Consider the following 21,765-nt stretch of genomic DNA (forward strand, 5'->3'; position numbering starts at 1 on the left):
CCACATAAAGGGCACGCACATGTAGTTTGGATTCAAACTTCACAAGGCACAACCAATTCCCTTCTGTCACACCTACCCAACAATACAAGTCCCTCCCTCCACGACCCCAAACTTAGGTCCTGTATAGCCTAGTACTCGATAATTCAACATCACAGCATATATCAGGTCTTACAAATTTTACTACAGAAGTTGTGCGTATACAGAACGTTTATAGTCTCCAGCAGTTTAAGATCAGCTGTGATCTCAGCAGATAAATCACAGCCCGGACCAGTCATAATTTAATAGCAGAATTCTTGAGTAAATGGATACAAATGAACAGAGCTTGACGATGAGTGCAACTTAGCAAACTGTAAGTTTTCTGTAAAGATTTTTTGCTCCCAGGGTCTCACAGTATGTTTTCCAGCATGCGTGGCAACGTACACAGATTAAAGGCAGGTCCAAGAACAGGATACAGCCACCAAAAGGTAACTTGAACCTCGGTTCCACAGGAGTTTATAGGTCAAAAGGAGCAACTTTAAATAAACACAGATTCTGAATACCAACCAGCATAAACAAGCTCAAAGTAGGGCTGTTGTGCACTCCCCCTCTGTCTGGTACCCGCCAGACTCCTCGAAGCAGGCTAAGGACCAGCTGCGCTGCGTTAATCATACATGCAAGAAGGCCAGCATAGAGGACACTGGAGTAGACTAAACACGATGAATCAAAAGGTGTTAACAAGGGTCTCTCCGACAGCAAAGAGACAAGGATGCGCACCAGCAGTGACTCTCTTGCAGTGCTGGGTTTATCAGAAATATGACAGCAAAATGACAAGCGTATCTGAGTAATGGCAGAATGTGAAGAGAAAAACCTACGAAGAAATTAATAAGTAGGTAGCTGAAACTGATGCATCAGCCTTATAAGCAGTAAGTGTTACTCTACTTTTAGCGTCATAACAGTGTGACACATATCCTGCATCTCTCTCCTAGTTTCCACATTTTTTTTCCTCTGGTGTCGCTGTGATAAAAAGTTTCCACGAGCCCCTTACATTCAAGGATGAAATTGCTGAGTTTCCGTACGCTCCATTTAAAAACAAATACATTATCCTAGCCTCCAGAAAGCCTTTTCCCCTCTCATGGCAGCACGCTGATGCTCGCCGTTAGGTGGCAGCGTAAGATCATCTCTTCCTCCTGCCAGACGAGCTGTTTTGGAAGCTGGCGTGGGAAGAGGGAAGCATCTGTATTGAGTGGGTGGATGTAGAAGTATGTGGAATGTACTTAGCATGTCAGCGTTTGCTTTCATGTGCGAGATGGACCCACCATAATGACCTCTGCTACATGCAAAACAACAAACAATGCTCAAAATTTTTTCAAACTACCGCCAGGTCTGCCTGCAGTTACTTAGTCTGACAAGAGTAGGTAGGGGAAGCAGGGAACCTTGCACATAAACAAGGCCTTGCCGTGCAAGAGGGTAAACGTGTATGCAACAGCAGTTCATTCACAAATCTTACACAGTTCTTTATTTTCCACCAACTGATTTCACCCAGTGCTCTTAGGAAGCAGGTCTCGTGTATTGTCTCCCAGAACTGCTCAAAATCCTCGTCAGGACGCGGCCTACCAGCCCCGTCCTGTAACCATCCCAAACTGTGAGCACCAACCCAAGCACTACAACATAGCTGTTACTGTTAGTATTCTCATGCCAACTTTCCACACTTCTTAGATTGAGGTTACTATTCGGTGTACAATTTTTCTTGCTGCAAGCTATTTAAGTCTCCTGTAAGGATTTCTGGCTACATCTCCCTAACACCACAGCCAGGAATATTCCTTGGGGTGGAGGGTGGCACAGACCTGCTTTGCACTTAAAGCCAGATGGCGGTAGAAAACTAAGGCTCTAAGTCCTTAATACACCCTGAAAATTAATAAACTAGAACTCAAAGATTACATATTTTAAATACCTGTTTTCTTTTGTGAAGGAAGTACTTCACAGCATGCACACAATGTGCACTAACTGATAGCAGTGTAACAAAACTTCATCAAACTGGATCAGTTCTTTGTTCTAGGCTATGAATTATACAACCATGGACAAAGTGTACAGGACAGTAACGTGTGCAAACACTCTTCTATTAACACATTTGTGACTTGATTACATTTCAATGGTGATTTGTAACCAGCAAGATATAGTTTATTTAACTTTTAATGAATCATTAAAATATGATTCATTTCATTTTTTAGCAACTGATATTCCTTTTCTTCCCCTTCATTTTTTTTCAAGTTATTTTTGTGGCACAGCAACAGGAATTAGGTCTTGTAAAACATGAAGGGTTTCTTGGGTAGAAATTATTAATACTTAGTATTTGTTAAGCTCGCAAGCTGAAAGATGATTCTGTGTATGCTTTCAATTCCAGTCACTCAAAATTAAACTCCAACCTTACGCCTACTGAGCTAGAATAAAGTTTTTGTCCCCACGAACACCTAACAGTTTAATGAAATGTTGTACTAAGCACTTCTGTTATGGAACTTCTTTTCTAGTATTTCAGTGTCCCATTTGCAAAACCTTGAAAAGTAAGTACCCAGCTGTGTAATTCACACACTATGACTAAATTTTAAATGCATTTTAATCGGATTGAGTATCACATTTAAAACATTTAAAAGCCCACAAACGCAACTTCTAGAACTGAGCACAATCTATGTTAAAAACAAAATAAACCTCACAGGACAGGTGATCTAACTCTTTCTGGGATGTCTTTTCTGTGTCATTTGCTGATGACTGACAACCACTTTCTGGAAGGACTTCTTTCTCTCTCTGTGTAGGCTACTCACTTCCTGCCTGCTCCTCAGCGTGCTCCCCTCTAGCTTTTTCCTATCCCAGTTTCTTAGGTCTGTTGTTTTTCTCTCTGATCCTTTCCTTAAGTACTTCGTTTGTTTACCATGTTTGTATGACCAATACATGGCACTCCTTTCCTTATCAGCCACCAGGCTGCAAGGCAGGGGGTTGCAAACCCCACCAAGTCAGCCCAATGCCAAACACTTCAGCCTCAAAAGGAAAGTACATCCCAATTTGCACACATTAAAAAAATAGTTTAAAGAAGCCAAAGGTATTATCAAAGGAGAAATCCACTATACTATAGAGTCCAATCTCCTTTTATACACAACTATTCTTTATCATATTAGGCTTTTATTTTAAAGCATCCCAAGCTTCCAACAATTTTTATCACTCCTAGGGATAAACTATTCCCATGCCTAGTAATGATTAATGCTAATAGCCTACTTATAAACTTCCCTAATTTATAATTGCATTTTTTTCACTACCTTGTAAAATATTTCTCCCTCCTCACCCATCCTCTACTTCAAGTACTTGCAAACATGTTTAACTAAACAATGTGGTATTAAAGATTATTTTATGAAAGTAAACACTGTATTGCTCCAATTTTTCAAAAAATTATGAAAAAATCAATTGGGGAAGCACTTAAAGTTACATGCAGATGTTCCGTCTATATATATATAGTCTTTACTATTAACACTATGCTGTTACCCACAGAACATGAGCAGCCCAGGCTTTTCACATCTTTCCCGCCTCCATGATCTAATTCTCATTCCCTCTCCACAACTGTTCGTAATATTGACTAGTGTTTCTTCTCTCAAACTGGTCGTTTTCAACAGCAGTGCTTGCCATAATCTTCATATTTCACCTCCAGTGAACTTGGAGGTGAATAAACAAGAAACAAAGCTTGATGTAATGCTTCCCCAAGTATTTCTTTATCCCACTCCACCCTAACCCCACTCCAGAGTTCTTATTTTCTACCTGTATTTACATACTTCTGACTTCCTTTTCTCATTTCTTTTTCATGCAAAACCTGAGGTTTCATTAACATGCTTATTCCCTAATGCTTCCAGATAAAACTTCTAAAACATGGTATTTTTCTTTTCCTGTTTAACAAACGTCCAAACTAATGACTATGAATTAAACTAATCCTCAACTGATTCTCTTCAGTTTTCTGGGAGATAATTCTTAATCTATCAAATTCATGCTGTCATGACTGTAAGAACTGTTAATTTTGGTTATCTAGTTGAGTACTACATTAAAAGTTTTCTTAAAACAAGCAGAACTTGTCATATCCAATGCATTTACAGAAAGAATTCTCGTGAGAAACACACAGATAGAGGACTGATGCAACAGAACCAACTTAAAGTTACCTTGACTTAAATTCCAGATAAAATAACAGAAAAGCTGTTACAGGGCATTCAACAAACAGAAAATTAAAGAGGAGAAAAATAGTTTTAATGTCAGTCATAAATGTTTCATACAATATTTGAAAAAATATCATACAGGCTTTAAGATAAAGTGCTTCACTGAAAAATATGAGACGTGACACGCTAGTGTTTGGCAATGCCAACAGAATGTATCACATGGATTAAAGAACTAGCTAATTACGAAACAAAAAAAACCAAACACCAGTAACATCAAGAAGCAAATCAAGCAGTGGAGAAGCAAACCTGAGAAAATCCATAGGTAAAGCTTTACTATAGCCCACGCTACTTTTTCATTTGTATTTGCATCATTTGCTAACTTTATCACCAACGTTTTTTTATTATTAGTTGGTGATAATGTTAAGTAAAGAAAGACTCTGTCATCTGGATTGAGAAGACCAATTTGTCTAGGAAGCAACAAACAGCAGTGTCAACTGTAAAAAGATACAGCTAAGATAAAAGAATCCAGATCATGCCTACACAGTAATGAGTGGCTATGACAGTAGCAGAAGTAGCAACTTCAGAGAATTAGCTAATACTTCATTGCTAGTTCCCCATGTAGCACTATGTTAAAAAAGGATTATTTCATTTATTGAATTTACAAACAGGGGACAGAAGGTGGGGGCAGACACAAGAAGCCTTCCCGTAAGGCTCTGGAATACTGTCCAGTTCTAGAGTCCCCATTTTAACAGGGCTGTAAAATAAGAGGAGATGAAAGAAGCATCTGTAAGAAGCTAGGCCAAGAGGCTGTTGAGAACGACAACAGACAACATCTTCAGCTTATTAGAAAAAAAATGACTTAGCACTTTGAAAAGAAAAATATGTATTTCAAGTAGGAAAGAAATACATAACGAGAGTCTAGAAGATGATGACAGATTCACTATAAATCCTATACAGATTTTGAAAAAAGGGCTATTTCCCCTCAGAACAAGGTTAATGATGGACACTGGATTTTCTTCAATGTGATGCCCTCAAATCAAGACCGGACACCTTCTGAGAAAGCAGTAAAACAATCACAAATTGTTGGATTGATGCAAAAATAACTGAAGTTTAAAAAAAGACTGGGCTGGGAAGACTTTGGATCAAATATTTTAACAATTTCCCTAGCCTTCAGTACTATGAATCTCTTCACATGGTTGTTGCCACTGGGTACAAATGAGCGTAAGAACAAAAAGCAAGAAATTCATGTGTCCTGAACTTCTTGGAGTCTGCCATGCTGCTTCACGAATTCAGACTCAAATCTTTAACTGTCAAGATTTCAAAAGGGCCATGATTCAGGCATTACACAGATCTGGGGACAACTGAACTCAGTCACTAAGAACAAAATAGAAGATTTTGTCTATTGTGTTAAGTAGTAAGTGACAGTGCTTGAATAAGATTACAAAGAGTTATTAATAGAGACACTGGCAAACCTCGGACATCAAAAATTATACCAGGAGTTTCTTACAGCAGAAGTACACAATTACACTACCCCACCCTTCTGAAAAAGAAATTATTCTGACATCATTCACAGCCTCCACCATAGGAGAAGACAGATAAATGAAATCACAGATTCCCTCCTCCTCATAAACAGGCCACTTAGAGGACGAGAGCCTTAGTAACAGTGTAATTTTAAATCTATTTTGTTTTTGGTAGAGGTCTTATCTCTATCAAGGGAAATACTAATAATCTTGATGCTATTTCTATGAGCTGGTCAGGTCTAGAGTCCTAACAGTGTCTTTTTCTAAGCCCTCTGATTCTGTTTATCACTTACTAGAAAGTTTCTATTTCAGAAAAAAAAAGTCATGAAGTTCACCATACTTACGAACAAAAGTAAAGGAGTCTGTGGGTTGGAAAACAGTATTAATATTTCAATAAAATAAACCAGTTGCTGTGGTATAATAAATCACATTTTACAGTGCAATTTTAGCAACAGATAGCAATCTAAACATCCCTAAAAGCCCCATGAAACTCAGACGCAACAGTAAGTATTCCATAAGTACAATGTATAAATCCAAAGCCTTAGGTTATTTACCAATCCTTGTAACTAAACATCACTGCAGTTCAATATATCAGGCTTTTAGATTATCTACAGTTTTAATTGATGATCCAAAATATGGATTATGAAGCGGGACATGGTTGCTCATCAACTCTTCTGAGTCCCAAATATACCATCAGCTAATACACGCATGTTTTTTTAAATCTCTCCCTGTCTCATAAACCATTAAAACTTTTCTGGAATTTACAGAGGCATATATAGAGAAAAATGCCAAAAAAAAAAAAAAAAGTGTATTAAAGACATTTGGTACTCACTTGTCTATCTCAATACCAAGCGGATTAGCTGGACGTAGAGACAAGGGGGGAATCCCTTTATTCCTATCAGTGCGCATGTCATAATAGTTCATTTCATCCACCCAGACAGCAGACTGATCCAAGATACCTAGAGAAAACAAAGCACATATCCTTAAAACAACAATGGCTGTCCAGCACTATCAAATTCTAACATACTGAATTAATTTGAAAAATCCTGATAAATGTAAAATGCATGCCTAGGTAATATATTGGAAGATACATGACAAAGCAACCTGGATACAATTATGTTTTTATTTTTTTATAGTTACTGAAAAGTTATTAATGACTGAAAATCAAACATTACCTCCTAGAGTATGCAGAGGTCCAGGTAAATTAAGAGCATTTTCCTGATAACAGTGTATTAGTAATTTTCACTTTGCTACCTGTCCATGCCTTGTCATCTACTGCTTTCAAAAGCAGCATTGACCCGGATGTCTTCTTATTTGCATAATTTAGGAAAGATCCCTTTTCTGTGTCACTCATTAACAAAAAAGTAAGTCTACTTTGGCCACATGACAAAATGGATGACTTAACATCTCAGAGAACACAGGACTGGCCTTGTTTCCAAAGCCTTATACCACAGACAATAGAAAAAGGTAAAAAACAATGGTTGTTTGGCCCTGGTCAAAATTGTGGCCAGTCATAGTTTTCATCATCCCCTTCTTTTCACCCATCAGATACTCAATGTCAGAAATTACCCAGGTCCCAAACTTTGGTGTGTTTTTTTCTTTTTGAATACTGATTTTCCTCTCCACCACCAAAAGCTTCACCATCACCACTCTCTCATGTTTCCTCTTTCTGTTGGTAAGATCTTAGCACAGACTGAAAGAAAATAGGCTTTATTTAACTCTCAGTGAACTGCAGAGAGCAGAAGCCTAATACAGTTACTCTTGTGTGAACCCCTATCTTATAAAAGATGACAATCCAGCTTCATCAATGAGGTGTTCTGAAAGAAACACTTAAAATCGAGGATGAATTTAGGCTGGATTCTAGATAAAGCAGAGTTCCTGGACTGCTTGACAACATCATTTTGATGATTAAATGTCACACCAAAAATACTTCATACTTTCCATCTTGCAGGATGGTTTGAATTACAAATAAGAAATGGCATCAAGAACTCAGCTTTCATTTAAAGATCAACAGGCAGCTCAGGATTTAGGTATAAAGCTTACGAACTGGTTTATCTTGAATTTATCTAGTAAGCTTCAAAGCAATATGAATAATTACTGGATGTTATGAACTTTTTGAAAATTTTAGAATTTCAGTGCTCCTGCTTACAAATAAAAAGGGACGCTTCATTAGTCATTGAGGACTTTTATCAGGATATTGAGAAAGCAGGATTAATTTCACAAATTACCACGAACTTATACATATTTGCACGGTGTATTGATTACAGTATGTTTTTTCTAGACAACTGAAGACTGTCCTGAGGTGGATCCATTTTAAACATACATTTTATTTAAAGTCACTAAGTCATAAGTTTGTTTAGCAAATAAAATAGTTTTGAGTTTGAACAATACCTATTTTTTCAGGCTTCAGCAGTTTGAAGGAAACAGTTGAAGTTCCTTTGCCGCCAGACTTTGTAGTGACAATAATATCTCCCTTGTCATTTTTTGCCTGTCCGACTCGACACACGATTTTACTGGCAGACATCCATTCAGCAGTTAGCAGACAGTTGTGCCCACATATTGTTAAACCTGGGGAAAACAAAACAGAACAACACAACCTACTATGAATAAAGTTATCTTCAGGGTAAATATGTTTATGATGCTTCACATATTTTAAACACGCCCACCCATGATGCTTCTCCAGTCCCGTGTTGGCAACTACAGCAAGAGTCACAAATATATTTTTCAGATGTTCCTTCAGCTTTAGAGTTTAATTTAGTGTTAGCATTTAGTTTGGTGTTTATCATTTTAGAACACCTCTTAACACTTACAAGTCAAGTTACACCTTAATATGAGGTCAGGCTTCCTGGGGCTTCATGTATCTCCGGCAGTCAGACTAATTTGACCAACTAACCAATAAATCTGGCCAGATAAGGGCTCTGGATGCTGGAACAGACGGATCGTTTTCTCAGATCTGAAAGAATTCAACATTCCCAGTTCGAGTTTTCTTGTTGTGAGGAACTAGCAAGATCCTAATTTCTACAGTATTAATACAGGAAAGCCCCTAAAAGATTTGATCCGTAGAGCAACTTCATTAGTTTCCTCTTAACTAAATAAATTAGTTTGTTCCTCTATTACCTAGAAATACTTTACCTCATGTTCAAACTGACAAGACCGTACTATTCTGTCGGCTGTACTGGAATATAAGTTAGTCAGGCAGAGCAGTTCATCCCCTGTTGGCTTGGCTTTTGTTTTGAATTTCTAAAAAGCTCTGACCAATTTAACAAATACTTACAGACAGAAAAGGGTCAGCGTATGTGGCTCAGCACCAAAGCTTCACACTTACTTTTTCTCACAATTTAAACCTCTGACATTACACAGCAGACAAATTTGGCAGTTTTCATGGTTTTGTCAGACATAAAAATGCCTTACTCCCTGCCAAAACCTATTTTGAAAACAAAAACCAAAATATAAAAACCAGAAAGGCCTTGAATCTATTACAACTGAAGGTAATTTTCCTTTAGAAATGACAGTAGATAAGTTTCGTTAAAATGCCTGGAGGAGGAGAGGGGGCAAAACCAAAAGCAACCAAACAAAAGTATTTTAAATTAAAAAATATTTTGGTTGTTCTCACATAGGCCAGAGTTTTTATTTTTCAGAGGGGGAAAAAGCCCACACATTTATGATGCGTATGTTTTAACCTTAGACTATGCTAAGCCTTTTCTGTTGTTATGCTAGACATCTCTCTGATGAAGAAAAAGACTACAGCACAAAATAAGACTGACAGAGTTTGTCCAAATCATTCATAAGGACAGGTTTTCACCCCAGAGTTTAAAAGGTCTGAGTTCATACTTAAATTAGTACTTTAAAATCAACACCTGAGCTTGAGCAATTTAGTAGGGTAGAAATTTTTCAATAACTAGGATCTTTTTGAAGATCCTTTTATCAATTATTTTTTACTCATTGGAGGTTCCTAAAGCTAGCAGAAGAACATGATCACATAATCCAACACTTTTTAAATGGAGGGAAACTACCTTTATCTGTATCTTAAAAATGCCAAAGTTTCGATTAACATTTTATATGCCTCACTAAGTACAGTAATGGCACAAGACAATTTCTGGGGGGAAAAAAAAATCATGTTCAGGGAGATAGTAAAAATAAACTTTTTTTTTTGTTTTTTTCCTCCAAAAATGAAAGAACTTCCCTTTCAGTAAAACTTAATTTTAATCTGCTGCACGGTATGAGGATCTTTGAGAATGTCATACTGGGGGTCTAGTTTTTATAGGGTATTTTGGAGAGTCCAATCCACTGCCTATTTCAATAAATAGGCACAAGTAATTCTCATGAGACTTTCCAATTTGGGCTAAGCTTATAAATCGACAATTTTACAATGCCTACAAAAATACAGCTGCAAATGTCTTATAAGACAAACTAAACCTTGAGAGCATAAATGTTGCGTGCATCTCCTGGATTTGACTTTTTGTACCATGAGCTATAGAGTTACAAATAAAAAGTTTATTTAGTTTCAAAGATACAAATAGATTACAAGAAGGCTCTCTTTTAAATGAAACCAAAAGGCATATTCTCCTATTATGTGATATTCCGTTTATATAAAAAAATAGTTTCTTGCTTTTCATTTTACTTTAATGCATCTCAAGTAGCAGATTATAAACTTTGTAAAACCCTCACTCAAACTTGCTTAAATCGCATGCCTACGAAGACTCACTTTTGCAAGTATTTCCATTCAAGTCACAGGGACTATTTACATGCCTAATTTAACCATGAAAAGAAATCTCTTTACGTGTCTGGGGCCTTAGTCACTTACTGGAAAAAGATGATAATCAAATGAGCTAAGGGGGGAAAAAAATACAGCAACCCTCTTTTTTATAACCTTAAAACGTCAGACTATTAGCAGCTATATGTTATAAGAGTTACTCTGAGATAAACAAAACCCAAAAACCTTAGCAATCAGCTGTAATACTGAGACACCGTTCAGGAGATGTCTTCCTTCCAAGAATCTAGCACTGATCACTTACAAAGAGATTATACCAATGAACTAATGAGGTTATTGAGATCCATGAACCATACTAATACAGAAAAATATACTTACCTATAACACTATCAGTTTTTGAGTATTTCTCAATAAAGATTCTTTAGCGTACCGCAATCTTGTCTAGCAGCTCAGCAAAATACTACTTCCTCTCCAAAAGAGGCAGCAAATTGAAATGAAGGGGAAAATTGTAGTAGCTTATGCTTGGCCATAAAGTTCATTGTGGTGGCCAAGAATGGAATTTGGAAATCTTGGTTTACAGCCATGAAGTGAAGTATTGCTTCTAGCAAAGCCAAACAAAATTCCAATGGACTTCAGAGGAGTCATGATTCCACAACAAATTAGACAGATTGTCTCTAGCATGAATGCTGAAGTACACATATGCTTAACTTAGAGAAGGAATATGGGAAATTCCAGTAGTTATAGTTAGCTTGGGTTTCAAAAAGATTTTACAAAGTCCTTCTCAAAAGGCTTAAGAATATTAAGCATTCACTGGATATGATTCTCAAATGGATAAATGGCTTGCTAAAAGACAGAAACAGGGCTACAGCAAATGGTGTGTCTTCACTGAGGAAAATTTCCACAGGGCATGCGATGGGAGCTCTGCTGCTCACTATATTTGTAAATGACTAGACAAAGAGGTTACAAAGTTTGCTAATGATATGAATTTATTAGGAACATAAAACAGTAAAAACTAGAACAAAATGCAGAACTGATGAAACTGAGTGGTGCTATAAAACAGCAGCTGAAATTCAATGAACAAAGAGATGATGCACACATGCAAAATCAATGTTAAATTCACAGATGACAGGTGCTGAACTATTAACCCTCAAGCATTATATCATGGGACTACAGTAGGCAAATAAATGAAAAAAATCAGCTTGGTGCTTAGTGGTAATTATATGGAAAACAGAAGCCTATGAAAGAAACACCAAACACAAACAAGAGTAAAGTATTATGCTACAGTGTATTCATATCCTGAACATTGACTGCATGTATCCAAAATGTTGTTCACCCAACTCAAGCTATCAGTAATTAAACTGAAAAAGATTCACTGAAGCGGAAGAAGAAGGGTCAAAAATACAGGCAGAGAAATTAAATATATTAGGACTACTTAGCCTGAAAAAGAAGCAACTGAAAGCAATGGTGGTCGAGATTGCTACCGTCAGAAGAATCACAAAGAAAACTGCTTGTTCCCTCTTCCGATGCAAGAACTATGACGGTAACTTCCAAAGAATTTAACATGTTAAAATCAAAACAGCGCAGGTGGAGAGTTCTTCACGCAATGCATGTAGCTAAATTGCTGAATCCACTTTGTCACACACTGTTGCAGGTGCACTAATTGACTTTTACACTAATTCAAGGAATAGTAATGCTCAATGACTTTCTCAATACACTAATAACACTTCTGATAGAATAGTCCCCTTGCTGTAAAACCTTAATGCCTGCGTAAGTAGCAAAAGAGAGAGTTGCATTACACCTATTCTCTTCTCGTACACTCCCACAGGCATTCACTCTTAGCCAGTGCTCGGCACAGGATGCTGAGTCAGGCTAACAGGCTGTCTAACAGAGTATGTATGATTTGCTAGGTGTGGACTTGGGGATTCAAGTGCATAGTTGTGAAAAAGGTCATTTCTTGTAACATGCAACATTGACTTCACCATGTTATTTGCAAAGGAAACACATCCCTCATCATATCCTAAATGTGACATTCTACAAATGTGACGTCCTACAGTCTCAAAAGTGCTAAGTTTTCTTTTCAACTTACCTATGAGATCTGTAGGCCCAGTTCCCAAATTTTCTCCTCGAATTGTCACTTTTGTCCATGAGATGCCCTCGTTGGGAGAGATGCCAGTTACAAGTGGGGGCTGCCGTGCTCGAGACATGATGTCGACTTATTTACTGGAAACTGAGTGACTTGTATCTGTTCAGAAAGAAACAATAATTTTAAAAAAATATATTATATCATGTAAAAAATATTTTAAACCCGGTTTTTCTTCTGAAATGATAGAGAAAAAATATGAACATACATGTGAAACATCACTCTCAAGGCCCTTTTTGCCACAGTTATCAAACAATAAGGAATACCTACACCTTCCCTACACTTAGATTTTTTTGTAATAGGTATAGCCCTAGTTCTGAATTGAAAAGGAAAAATAAATTCATAAAAATCATAAAAAGGAAAAATTCATAAAAAGGAAAAATAAATTCATAAAAATCATAAATCCTCAAAATGCTTAATAGACCCCAAATCACTTAGATCAGAATTCTTTGGTCTTCCATTAGAAAGCTATCACTGCACTCCCTTGAAAGTTTAGAATCGCTAAACTAAGTAATGGACTATGGTTACACATTTGCTGTGCTTTTTCCCCATCAAAAGTTGACTGACTTGCACAGACACTCTCATAGGGAGGAATCCCCAGCACTAATTTGTATTAAGCATCACCAGTTAGACAATCTGAGAAAGTTAAAACATTACTACAGACACTACACCAGCAGAGAACATCAATAAAGCACATAATATCCCAAGAGATAAACAAATGCACACAGAATTATCAAAAAAGCATTTCCATAAGAGTATTGCATCAGAAACACCACTATGGCACCCATGTCATGCAGCCTAAATTCAGTTTATTATCAGACTGATCATGAATTCCTACTGCTTATTAGCACTTCCCCTTGTGCAGCTTTGCAACTGTAAGAAGCAGGTAGGGAAAACCAGAAGCACCTTAGTTCCCAAATTCTCCACATTTACAACTTATGCATACAGCCTAGCCTCCCCACAGGTATACAGGTCCTACAGAAGTCCTAAGACAGGCAAAACATTTAAGGACTTCCACGCATCAACTTTGTATCACCTGTTCCATTTCATCACTTCTGAATTCTTCCACTGAGACAACAGCATCCTTAACAGTCCAAGTGAAAAAAATAAAACAAAAAATAAAAAATCTCATTTGGTACCATGAAGTTATCTATAATCAATTTCTAAGATGAATTTATCTGCACTGAGAAAGTAAAAAACAAAAATAACCTATGGGCAAAAAAGATTTATTTTTAAGAAAACATAGGGATGATGAAAGAGTTCACTATTAAAAAAATCTTAGGTACACATACAGAACACTTCAGAACAGACAACTTTAAAAGTTCAGGTTGGTCAGAAACACATGGAACAAGTCAATCTTCACAACACATCTTTTATTACATTTTATGTATTTTTACCTTGGATTAAAGCATATTTTCCTATTTTTACTTACAATAATCACAACACCCAGAAACTCTGTAAATCATCCTTAAAAATAATAAACTACTATATACTTGCAGTTTCTAAGCAATTAGGAAATATCCAAATGAATAAAGTTATCTTGGTCTCTGCCACTTTTGCATAGACAAAATACATTTGCTGTACGAGCTTACGCTATGCTTCTATAGAACTTCACCAAGCTTTTCAGAGTTACTGGATAGATCTTCCATGAGGAAGAAAAGCTCCCATAGCAGGATATTTTCTTCATTTTCTGAAGGTGCACACTGAAAATGAAGACAGAAATCAGAAAGGCAGATATCTCTGAAGAGGAAGCTCCCATGGTTAAAGTAGTAATAAAGTAGTACTGCCCCCGGAACAGGATCCTGTCTCTATCTATACCACAGATGCACAGCAAATCACTTGTAATAAAACTTTAAGGTAATAATTTTTTCTTCTCAGTTTCTCAACTTCAGAGCCCACAGCCACACCTGAGATCAGTAGGAAACACGTACTGAACGTAGGAAATGCTACACAATGCTCCAAAACATTCAAGACCTATATGTAAATAATCATCTCAGATCTGTAACACCACAGAGACACCACGAATACCACAAAATTAGTATTTTCAGAGACATTTTTGAGACTGCCATTGAAGAAGAGCGTGCAATTAATAAGACCGAGATTTCTGTTGAACAAGCAGAAACTTAGAAAGGTGCTGCATGTGGGCCATGCCCAGTACATGAAGGATGCCTGGTAGGCGTCCACGATTAACACACAGAATGTGCATCTGGGACCAAGGTGTTTTGTTTTGTTTTAAGCAGCAAACCTCTGAAGAACTGAGTGGTTGACTTCACAACACTAAAAATTACATTATGTTTTTAATATAACATTAATTTCCCAGGTTTTTGCAAGCAGGAAACTGATGAAAAAGGAATTCAACAATGCAGTGTCATGGACCCTCTTGTAAGTTGGTATGTAAAATGCTGGAACCTTTCATATCCAACATGGAGCTACTTATGGAAGTCATCAAAGAACGTGGTCTATAACCTGGTGGCTGAAATGTCACTGCAGGACAGGAGGACAGTCTCAGCAGACTGCAAAGAAGTCTGCTGACAGTAATCTCCAGATACAAAACAGACGGCTGTGCAGAGCCCTTCTCTCCTGCTACCCTATGCCCACAAGGCCAATACCCCAATGCTCTGTTCAAATCCTGACACCTTGATAACTCCTCTTCCTTACCCCCATCCTTCTTGTCCAGATAGCTCACCTGAACTACTGTTGAAGTGCTTCCTTGCCAGAGGTGAAAACGACAGTCCCAATCTGCTGCCAAGACTCCTGCTCCTGGAGCTGCACTGCTTGCCTAGCTCTTGGCCCACCTGAACTGGATGCAAAGCTTTCTTTGCTACATCACCAAGGCATCACCCAACAAAACAACAGGCAGCAGAATAGAAACAAGCTTCCCAGATCCCATTTTGAACCCTAATCCTACCTGGAGCAATCAGAAACTGAAAATGCAGGGAAAGTCTTGTTTGTTCCTATACGATTAGAAGCTGCACAGGCACAGAAGCTCCGACCTTTCAGTATATCAGGTCTCCTCTGGGGTGATGTGCAAAGAGGCATTAGAAAAGAATCAGGTGCATAAATTTATCTAGAACAAGAATAAACTGCATGTATCCCTCACGATCTTATCTACATAGACTTTGCAGCTTTCTTCACACACCCTGAACAGAGGTCAAAGAAATGCAACAGCTACACAGAAAGAGTGGGGCTACGTCTCCACATACACACTTTAGTCACCTTCCCTAGGAAGCAGCATATGTCTAGGAATTGGTGACACAATGTAAAACATCTCTTTTACTTTTGAGCAATGTCTTTAAATGATTTATATAGAAGATTAATCAGTAACACAGATGTAAAAAAAAAAAAAAAAGCCACTTTCCAGAATTCAGTGGTAATATGGAGAGAAAAATCTTGAGGAAAACAAGTAAAATTGAAGGTATTTTGGTATTATTTGGTTGATTTCCATCCTCCCCCTAATGTCATGATTCCCTTGCGTTGCAGCTATCATTTTGTTCAAAATACCTAGGCATACAGGTAATTGGCTTGTATCAACACCAAAACGCAAAAGTAATATAACAACGTATTTTTCTGGATTTCAGAAATTGGCATTATATCTCTCTTCATGATGAGCTGAATAAATGCAATAAAGATGCTGAGCCTCCTGAAGTCTAGTATTTCTTCTAAATTATTTCCATACTTATTTCAGAATTGTTTTAAAATACCCCACTGGATGAGAAGACCACAGTAAATCTCAACACATTACAAAGCACTACAGTACTGAGATGGTCTATTATTTTATTTCTTTTTTTTTTTTTAATAGCAATTGGTTTCATTTCTTTCAAAGAGTAAATGGTGGGACACTATGGAATCTGTCCTTGCTACAGAGATCAAACAAATCCTTGAGATCACTGAGAATATTTTCCTTCCTTCTTTTGACTCACGTGTCAATAGTCAAAATGACTGAACTGCTTATTGGGAAGCAGAGACTGCATACTCCTATGACCCAAAAGCAAGTTTCTCATTTTTTGAAAAAATCTTTAAGGCAAAACTTGAAAAAAAAATGCATTTTAGTTTCATATGTTAGAAATCATATGTTAGGTAGTCTAATCAAGAACTATGATTGCAGTTCTATAATTGCCCTTATATATTCTATAAAAAAAAAAAAAACAAACTTCCTTCCTACTGAAAGAGTAGTTCTCATACACAGTAGGGGAGATTGCACAAAGACAGTTTTCTACATTTCTTCTGAGTAGCTAGACTTACTGAAGAAGTGTTAGCAAGACTAATTTTTTGCTATGGACAATCTTCTTTTACACTATACTTACAGAGGTCTCCCCCCGTGCTGTGCCCATTTCTTTTTAAACTTCATTTCCTCACAATAGCTCCTCAACGTTTTAACGTGGATGACATCTGTTTGACTGCTCCCATGATCTTGCCCATATTATTCCCTCTATTATTCTGTCATAATTCTTGTTATGAAGTGCAAGGAGTTAGAAAGCCTCTGCAAAGACCACCTACTACAAAGCCATCTTAAAAAATGCCTTTCGTAAACATCATCTTCATCTTTACATGAGCTGCTCAAATAAACTGTCCTCTCACAAAGGTTTGGTTCAGAAAAAAAATCAGCCTGTTCTGAACATTGCAAGCTTGCTAAAGATGGGACATCTCCACTCTCTAAAGCCACTTTAAAAACAAAAGAAGTTTTTAGTGAAAAAGGAGCTCACCAATGCCTACCAGAACTGTTCTGTAGCGCAGAGTGCTGCTCACTGCTCTGGAAGAAATACCAAAATGCAAAATAAGTGAACGACAAAAGCTCAGGCTTTAGGGATGCTAAACTGGCCGGCATGTTCAAATCGCAACGTAAAACTACAAACACAATGAAGGCATGCAACTTCAGAAGATGAGTGACAACCAGATGCACCTTATAAATTTCACCAATAAAAAAAAAATTAGCAGTTGAGACGTTTTAAAAAGGTGTTTCTGACTTCTAAAGGAAGAGAGCAAGTTGGTTCCTGTGATTGAAAATTCATTTAAGTAAAGGTTTCAGCAGTACTTTGTCACAGACACTGAACTTAAAAGACTCTTTGGAAGGAAGACAGCATCAAGGTCAACGCAAGTGCCATGGTCATCTAGCAAAGGGAATCTAAGTTGTCAAGAAGGGAAGAAAGAAAAAGCCTATTTGTCATCTTTGAGAATGTCTAAGCTGCATGCAAGCTTAAAATGAGATACACGTAGAATTAAAGTCTTCAGGTACCAAATATTTATTTGTTCTCGATCCTATATGATAAATGTGACCGAATATCCTTTAAAAAGCTTTGACGCAGATACAGCTGGAACGACGAAAGCATCTCCCATGCTCAAATCACAGTGTGACTGAGATGTTGTTGTTTACTTACAAAAAATAAAAAAATAATTTAAAAAAGCAAACAAACCAGTATGTTTTGGAACTCTTACCACACTAACATCACAGCATTAAATGCGCTCTGAATGAACAGATTTATGAAACACCCGTTTTTAAACAAACAATAAATGCTCTGCTTCTAGAACTTAGGTGACGGCCTTTTAACTTTGAAGTACACGAACTTGTGCTTCTATTAAATAAATCTAGTAATTTGTTTTCACTAGAAAACCCGAAGAGTCCACTGAGTCCAACACACTGAACAGCACGACTGAAAGAATATGGCAAATGACCCTAAGAAGGACGACAACGCAACAAGTTTCCTACATGTTTGCATTCAAAACCATTACGAAATGATGAAAAACACCACGGCAACCTTTTCTGTGCTTTATCTTCCCACCAATATAAATTCAGACAGACAATCTCCATAAACTAAGATTTAAAAGCATTCAAAAAGCAGCACTGTGAAAATAACTGACATTTATTAACCCCTCTGGAGATCTTCAGTGCCCCAGAATTTCCACAGCCTTCAACACTGCATTAATAATACAAAGTCCATTCCTGCGAGCCTGCCAGGAAAGACTGGGAAGTGAATAAGCTAAACAATGCTGAAATTCCAAGTGATATTAAGAATCTATGCGTGTTTATTTAAATAATAAAAGAAGACTTGTCAATTTAAACAAGAAGTGCTCACAAATCTTACATTTTTTGGGGGGGAACCCTTCAAAACACCACTAAGCTACTTATATTGAAAAGATGAACAAACATTAAAAAAAAAAGGGGGGGGGGGGGATTTCACCATCACACAGAAAATAACAAAGCCTCATTTGTCTTGGTCTGTCATATCCGGCATGTTGATTCAAGCCAATATTAACACTGACAAACATGTTAACCTACAGGACAGCGCTCCATGCCAAAATCAATTCCCGCTTGGGAAGATGTGCGTGTTTTGAGACGGAGAGGGCAAGCGACGAGAAAGAAAAGATTTAGAGTATTAAATGACATAATATGATACCCTTCTCTATTTAGAAGGGCTACTGAATGTTCCAGTCAGTCACCAAGCCCGTGCTGGAGGTTTTAGCTCGGAGATAGCCAAGCGCCAAGCGCAATCGCTTTGTTTCCACAGTGGCTCTGCCTGCACGCTTCATCCCCAGCTCCTGCTTTACTTAACCCAGAGGGGTACATCTCCCGAGCTGGACGTCTTGCCACAGCGAAAGCAAAGTGATGGGAGCACTCGGCGATGCCATGCACATTTCTGAGGCCCAGGGGATGAAAAGGCTGGACCCACGGCAGATGCTGGGAGGGCGCTGGGTGGAGGAGCCCGGCGCATATTTCAGGCCGGGCCGCAGCTGCGAGGGATTGACACCGCTAACTGTGGAATCAAGCTCAGGAGAAACTCCGGGCACAGTTCCGGCATCCGAAATAAATTAAAGTAAACAGTGTTGCTCTCTCTCATCCACCCTGTTAGCAGCCTCTCGGTCGAGCTGGAGACCACACACCCAGACCACACAGCACCAGCTGAACTCACTCGCACGCAACATCTAGGAGCTGTCACTCTGCTGAGGTATGGGGAGGAAAAAGAGGGGGCAGGAGTGCAAGAGAGTGTGTCTGTGTGTGTGTGTCTGTGTGTGTGCGTGTGTGTGTTTAGAAAAGCTGCTTGCTCTCTCCTCCTATCATTACAGCTGGTTATGTTTTGTGCGGTTGGGAAGGAGGGAAAGAAGGGAGGGATATTAAAAAAAAAAAAAAAAAAGACCTATAAACCTCACTAAGAAAACACACTGGTCTTGGCCTTTTGTAGTAATGATTTGCACTCCTCCTGTACTGGTTTAGGAGCTGATAAAGGTCTAACAAAGCATCCATTTAACATCAATTAACCTTCTATCTATCACGTGTCAAAAAAAAAAAAAATCGAGACCTGTATAAATCCATCTCACTGCACCTATTAAATGACAGCATCGTATCAGTTACGACACCCAGCACACCTATACACTGCTGTATTTTTAATTCAGGAATTGTGATAGGCTATTTATTCAGGGAGGGACTCCCCACAAAGGTCACTTAACAATATGATGGTTACGATGTCAAAATGCTGAATTTTTCCACAGACATCTCAAAACGAAATTTTGTTCATTAGGATCCTATCCCATAAACAACCTGAGAGAAATGAATGAGCCTACATGTAACACTCAGCTTATGATCCGTCACCAAGAAGGAACAATATTGAATTCTAAAAATAGTTTTAAAAGAAGATTAGCCTATATTACGATGAACAGAGGCTTCTAAAACGGTAGTCTTGGGGAGGGGATTCCCTCGTTCCTTTTAGTTCAGAAAATCATTTAATTGGTCATTTATATTGCCTGTTGAAACAGAAAAAGCTGAATTAGCCACATGAACACTACTCTTTAAAGATGAAACGTTTCCTTTCCCTTCACTCTGCCACCACAAATGCACGTATCTAATCCACAAAACTCACCACCACACATATTTAATTTAATCCACTTACATATTCTAACAGCTCAGAACCCACAGCCACATTTTCACCTCTTTCCAAAAAAATAATCTATTTACTTAAACGACAACAATCTCCACGTGCCACTATTAAACAAAATCAGCAAAATCTACAATAATCCAAACGTCAATACTAGCCCTATTAACCTGGATTCGGACATTTTCATTGCAGAAAACCTTAAGAAAAAAATCCTCAGAATGTCACCTTATGAAATACATTTCCAAAAACAATTAGCTTTACAGTTCTATAATTTCACGCTGAAAACAAATTATCCCTCCGATTTATTAAGTACATGCTACATGCTGTTTCATGCCAGTTCCTGAATGAATACTTTTGCTGTTAGAGCCAGTTACAGCACCTATGCATTACCAAGTCTCAAGTCAAACCAATTTAAATTTTCTGAATGTCTGCTCTTCCGGTCATGCTAAGCTGGCTAGAGAAGAGCAGTAGCTCAGAAGAAAATGTAATTCAAGAAAGCCCGAACACAGATGTTTCTCCCCCAAATTTCCGCTCTTTTCGTTATAAATTGCATTACAACTCCCCAGAATTTAAGACATCTACTTGTTAAAAGCTTCTGTATTTATTATGTGACACATCACTATAATCTAGCAACGTTGTGAAGAAAAGCCTTAAACATATATATATATAAACATGTATAGAGAAAAAAGTCAACTCAGCTTTACACAAAACCATATCACAGATGGCCATAAATCTCCCATTCATTTCTAAATTCTCAAAGCACATGTTTCCCTACATCTGCTTCTACCTCCAAAATCCAGTAAGTTTGCTTCATATATAAGTCATTCCCCTTACTGTCTTCAAGCTAAACCATTCATCCCTCTTTTCTTCTGAGCTTCTAAAGTTATTCATAATTTTCTGAGCATTATTTTAGTTATCAGAAGAATGGTAAAGAATCTGAATACCTTCATCATCTATCTTACGTTATTCATAGGCAGAAATTAGAAATCAATGCTGCCAGAATCAGAAACTTTCAAATATGTTTACTCAAATGCATTCAAAAAGATTCAGAAGTTCAAAAAAATAAACTAAATAAATCCCAATGGGATGGGATTTATTTTTTTTAATAGAGAAAAGAAACAAGACACCACAGATTTTTCCTAAGCCCTGTAACTATACACAATATTCTTTATAAAAACACTATATAACCACTGTAATTACACAGTTCACATCACTGAAGATTTACCTTGTGCTCTTATAGTTAGGACTGCTACAGTAAATTTGACATTTGCCGTGTGACTTTTTTTTGGCAGTTTCTTTTGCTTCAAAAAATATTTAAAAGATGATGGGATGTATGCTTCTGTTTCTGAGGTTCCCCTATTTTTCA

At 37.6% G+C, this 21,765-nt stretch overlaps 1 protein-coding gene across 3 annotated transcripts in view; it reads right to left on the reverse strand.

The window, feature by feature from the left end:
* The window catches only part of EXOC2 (exocyst complex component 2), a 154,088-nt gene that overhangs the window by 104,597 nt on the left and 27,726 nt on the right, over positions 1-21,765 (reverse strand). For all 3 annotated transcript variants that reach the window (XM_072034988.1, XM_027451693.3, XM_005022854.6), the window contains 3 exons: positions 12,481-12,636; positions 8,075-8,251; positions 6,516-6,642 (listed from right to left, as the gene is read on the reverse strand). In XM_072034988.1, the coding sequence (XP_071891089.1) occupies positions 6,516-6,642; positions 8,075-8,251; positions 12,481-12,598 (422 nt within the window). In that variant the 5' untranslated portion in view covers positions 12,599-12,636. The remainder of the gene's footprint in view (positions 1-6,515; positions 6,643-8,074; positions 8,252-12,480; positions 12,637-21,765) is intronic.

Source organism: Anas platyrhynchos, chromosome 2 (assembly GCF_047663525.1).
Source record: "Anas platyrhynchos isolate ZD024472 breed Pekin duck chromosome 2, IASCAAS_PekinDuck_T2T, whole genome shotgun sequence".
NCBI classification, from domain to species: Eukaryota; Metazoa; Chordata; class Aves; order Anseriformes; family Anatidae; genus Anas; species Anas platyrhynchos.